Source organism: Orycteropus afer, unplaced genomic scaffold (genome assembly GCF_000298275.1).
Source record: "Orycteropus afer afer isolate SDZICR_OR568_19922 unplaced genomic scaffold, OryAfe1.0 scaffold00079, whole genome shotgun sequence".
Taxonomy (NCBI): domain Eukaryota; kingdom Metazoa; phylum Chordata; class Mammalia; order Tubulidentata; family Orycteropodidae; genus Orycteropus; species Orycteropus afer.
In genome coordinates, this window is record NW_006921666.1 from 7,077,601 (window position 1) to 7,081,948 (window position 4,348).

The 4,348-nt window shown below is 48.7% G+C and overlaps 1 protein-coding gene across 1 annotated transcript in view; it reads right to left on the reverse strand.

Annotated features, from left to right (window-relative positions):
• The window catches only part of EIF2B2 (eukaryotic translation initiation factor 2B subunit beta), a 7,773-nt gene extending 3,886 nt beyond the window's left edge, over positions 1–3,887 (reverse strand). Inside the window, exons 1-5 of the mRNA XM_007941359.2 lie at positions 3,725–3,887; positions 3,486–3,606; positions 3,203–3,351; positions 1,295–1,458; positions 372–467 (exon numbers count right to left, since the gene is read on the reverse strand). Coding sequence (XP_007939550.1) covers positions 372–467; positions 1,295–1,458; positions 3,203–3,351; positions 3,486–3,606; positions 3,725–3,887 — 693 coding nt within the window. The remainder of the gene's footprint in view (positions 1–371; positions 468–1,294; positions 1,459–3,202; positions 3,352–3,485; positions 3,607–3,724) is intronic.
• Between the last annotated feature and the right edge of the window lie 461 nt (positions 3,888–4,348).

Genomic DNA, 4,348 nt, shown 5'->3' on the forward strand with positions numbered 1-4,348 from the left:
GCACCTTAGTCCTCAATGAGATATCCTTGCTCCTCAGCACTTGAAACAGTTCCTTCACAGTTGACTTTCCCAATGCTACACGTCGTCTCATGTCCTGACTGCTGCTTCCGTTGGCATCGATCGGTAGCTCTTAGCCCTGCCTTTTCTGGAAACCTATAGGCACACCTCCTGAGGAGTTAGGAGCCTCTGTCATTTGCCACCTACCACCGCCAGGCTCTCTGAGCAGAGGCAGGAACCCTCTTACCCATCCATGGCAGCTGACATGGATTTTTTTCAGTACTTTAACCAAATTTAGAGGCTACTGCAGGCGAAGAACTATGATACAAATAATGGAAAAAGAAATTCAGTTAGTAGACTCCAAATATACTTACCTTGTTGACTCTTGACATAACAGCAAAAATGGCAGCATCAGTCATGACAGTGGTCTCAATACCTGCTTCGGACAAATTGATGGCCATTTCATGACCCTGCAATAGGAAGGGAAGGGTGATGCAGGCGTAAATAGTGAGACACGGTGAAAGAGCTGACGTGTACCTGGAGCTGGGCCTTCAGTGACACTGGGCAGATCCAGAATGCAGTTTCCAACAGGTAACTCATTTTCTGCTATGGTAAATATTCTCTGGTTGAGGTGCAGGGAAGCCCAGGGGAAGCCAATAAATGTCTAATATCCCAGAACAGCCACAGAACTGGAACTACTACTTACTTATAAAATCAGACACAGCTAATAAGACAGCTCCTGGCTTGTTATTTTATAGCATCCTATATTATTTTTTGAGACCAATTATTTACCTAAGGAGCCCTAGTTGGGCAGTGGTTAAAGTGCTTGGCTGCTAACCAAAAGATGAGCAGTTTGAACCCACCAGCCACAGTTCTGGAGAAAAATGTGACAGTCTGCTCTTGTAAAGATTATGGCCTAGGAAACCCCACAGAGCAGTCCTACTCTGTTATCTAGGGTTGTTATAATTAACATTCGACTCGATGGCAGTGAGTATAGTTTTCATATTTTTTATCATTTACCTAGGGATTGAGTAAGGTTGGGCCAAATATCAGTCACCTCCAACATAATTTATCCTATTTTGATTCCTAAAAGACCAATATTTACCTCTTCTTGGACCCAGCAGTTCACCAAACTTTCTTAAACCAATGTTTAAGGATGTTCACAGGATGAACAACTTGAAAATCTTCTTAGCATTTCATTCAGTCTTCTCAAAGTTGGCATGGCCCCCGCCCACCCCTCCTTGAGGCCCGCCTCAATTTTCCTTTTTCTTAGCAACTCCAGCAGTTAATTCCCTACCTGGCAGAAAGGCGCACACTCTGCTACAATGACGTGGAATTTCCGCTTTCGGGCAGCCTCTCTGAGGAAGGCCTCTGCTGTTCGGGAGTAGCCAATGGTCATGATCACTTCATTGGAGTGGATATGCTCCAAAGCCTGGGCTGCAATGTTCTCCGTTGTCCCTTCTGCACAGCCAATTTTTGTTTTTTTAATTTTTATTGTGATTTGGGTGAAAGTTTACAGAGCAAATTCATCTTCCATACAGCAGTTCACATATACTTTGTCTCATGACATTGACTGTAATTTCCCACAATGCAACAGCTCTCTTCCCACTTCTTCCCTGTAGTCACCTCTTCCCTGTGTCCTTCCCTCCCACGCACTCCTGCCCCACGGGCTGTCTCCCTGTACATACACAGCCCTTCTATTCTCCCATGACTGATTTCTCCAAGGAATACATCTACCTACTGTAAATGTTACAGGAACTCTGTAGCATAGTACCTAAGGCACTTTACTGCTATCCAGAAGGCTGGTGGTTCAGACCTACTAGCCACTCCTTGGAAGGAAGGCAGGGCAATCTACTTCCATAGTGATACTGCCTCGGAAACCCAAGGAGGGGTCACTATGAGTCGAGGCAAAATAACAACAATAACAACTGTAAATGCTCAGCTCATATGCCTGTCTTTTGTCTGGAAGCACAGCCAGATTTGCACGGCAAATATTACAAAACTGTCATGTTAGGTCATAGACATGACAGAATATGCAAAGACCAAGTTTGCCCTTCACACAGGCTGCCCACCTAGTAGACCCCGATACCTACCACAGGGTTCACGGCTTCAAGTAAAATGTCACAATTTCTTAAAAGGCCCATTTCTCTGTGGTTTTCTGCCTACCAGGTTCTCAGCCTGCCCTGTTTCCTAGCAGCACCTCTGCTCATCAACCAACTCCACATCAAACCCCTTGCCACTATAGTTCAGACACCCCTTGTAACTGATTTTGAAGACAATGAATTCAGGCAAGAAATGGGGCGGGGGGGGGGCGCGTCAAGTATGGAAAATCCTCAAGTGCCCAGGGTGAGGTAAACAGAGCTTCCCCTTTAAAGAACTTTTCTTCCAAAATGTGGCCACAGTACCAGAGTTAGAAAGAGGCCAGAGAAGAAAAACAAGAGAGGAATTTGGAAGCAGCAGCTTATGGCACAGAGAACTCCAGTGTCTTTTTCCCCTGGGGGACCTCTGTAACGAGTATTTGCAGGTCTCAAGGGTCAGAGAGACAAGTAAGTAGGAGGGGATGGAGGCGGTGTGTGTACACAGCTGTCCCTCAGTATCTGTGAGGGACTGGTTCCAGGACCCCCCTACCTCCCTACTTCCCCATCCCCATGAATACCCAAATCTGAAGATGCTCAAGTCCCTTATATAAAATGGCAGCAGTGTTTGCATATAACTTATGTACATCTATGCTCCTGTGTATTTCATATCAGCTCTATATTACTTACAATACCTAACACAAAGTAAACGCTATGTAAACAGCACTTGACACTCTCTCTTAGCCTTTGAGGAACTGCTTTGACCACTTAATTCACTTATTTGCTTTTTTTTTTCCCCTGAATTATTTTGATAGTTGGTTGAATCCAGGTATGTGGAACCCTCCAATGTGAAGAACTGACTGTATAACAATTCAGGAGGAAGTTTAATGCAGGGAGGTCTATCAGCTGTGGTTTTAAGTTCATTTTCTTTAAACTGAAAGTAAAGCCCTATCTAAATAAAGAGTTATTGTCACAGTACATTTGCAGTTTATAAAGGATGAAGGACAAACCCCTGAAAACCAGAGGGCTGGCTGTCTCTCACCTCTGCTGATGGACAGCTTCCAGGGTCTTCTATCCCCTTACCTCCTGGCTACCTGTCCTGTCCACCTATGGACCCAAAAGACTCTCACCCAGCTCCACCAGCAGCTCATTAATGGCCTCGATGATGTTGGACTGAAGTTGGGCATAATGGAAACTGAAATCCTCACTCAGGCCTCCGGATGTCAGGAGTTTGTGCAAGGATTCCTGCTGATCACTCTCGTCACTCCGTCCGTGAAGTCTGTGGAGGTAACAAGATCCAAAGAGGACGGTGGAGAGAAGGTGTGGTTAAGGAGGTAACTGGAGGCTCCAAGTAGGGGGAGGGGCTCGTGCACGTGTCACTGGGTCCAACTCAGAGCCCAGCGCGGGCCTGACCTGCCATACTCCTCCCGGATAATCTTGAGCACTCTCCGCACCATGTTGCCCACTGTAGTCTCTGAGGGCTGCGCGGCCGTCATCCTCCGGCCCTCCCTGCGGATAATCTCCATCAGCTCCCCTACGGTGCAAGACAGAGAGAGTGAGAGGGCAAGCGCGGTGAGGCCAAGGCGACCCTCTGACTTGGGACCCTGAACGGAAAGGAGCCGGAGTCGTGGGTAGGCTTAGACCTGTCTCACCTGCGTTGCTCCAGCGGTGGTCCGTGATGATCTGCCGTAGCAGTCCCAGGGTTTCCCGAGCCATATCTTCGGAGCTGCGCCGCCCGCCGCCCCGCTTCAGAGCTTCCACGAAGCTCTCGATCCTCTCGGACAATTCCGAGCCCTTCGCCGGGGCGCCTGGCATCTCTCGTCCGCCTCGCCCACAAAATCGGCACCGGTGAGACCGCAGCGTTTGCACTTCCGGGGCGGGCGAGGACGGCTTCCGCTCTGGGAAAAGAACTCCAGTTTAGGCGACCGCAGGCCACGCCCTCAGCCGCTTGTTCCAGCGAACTCAGCCGCCTGAGCCAATCAGAGTCGTGAGGCTTGTTCTGTAACTGCGGAGCATCCCCAGGGCAGGAAGACCAGAAGTGGCCTTTCTTGGGTTCTCAAACTCTGAGCGAAGGTGAAGTGTAAGACCTGAAGCGAATAGCTAGTCGCGTTGCTATGGGAACAGTAAGACTCTGTCTCCCTCCCCAGCCCAGAGACTACGCTGAAGTTGCTGCACTCCTTCCTTGCCCGCAGCTCCTGACACAGACCTTCTACGTGTTCCAGGTCCACTGCCCCTTGGGCAGACCCGCCATTATGTTGTTGTTGTTATGTGCCGTC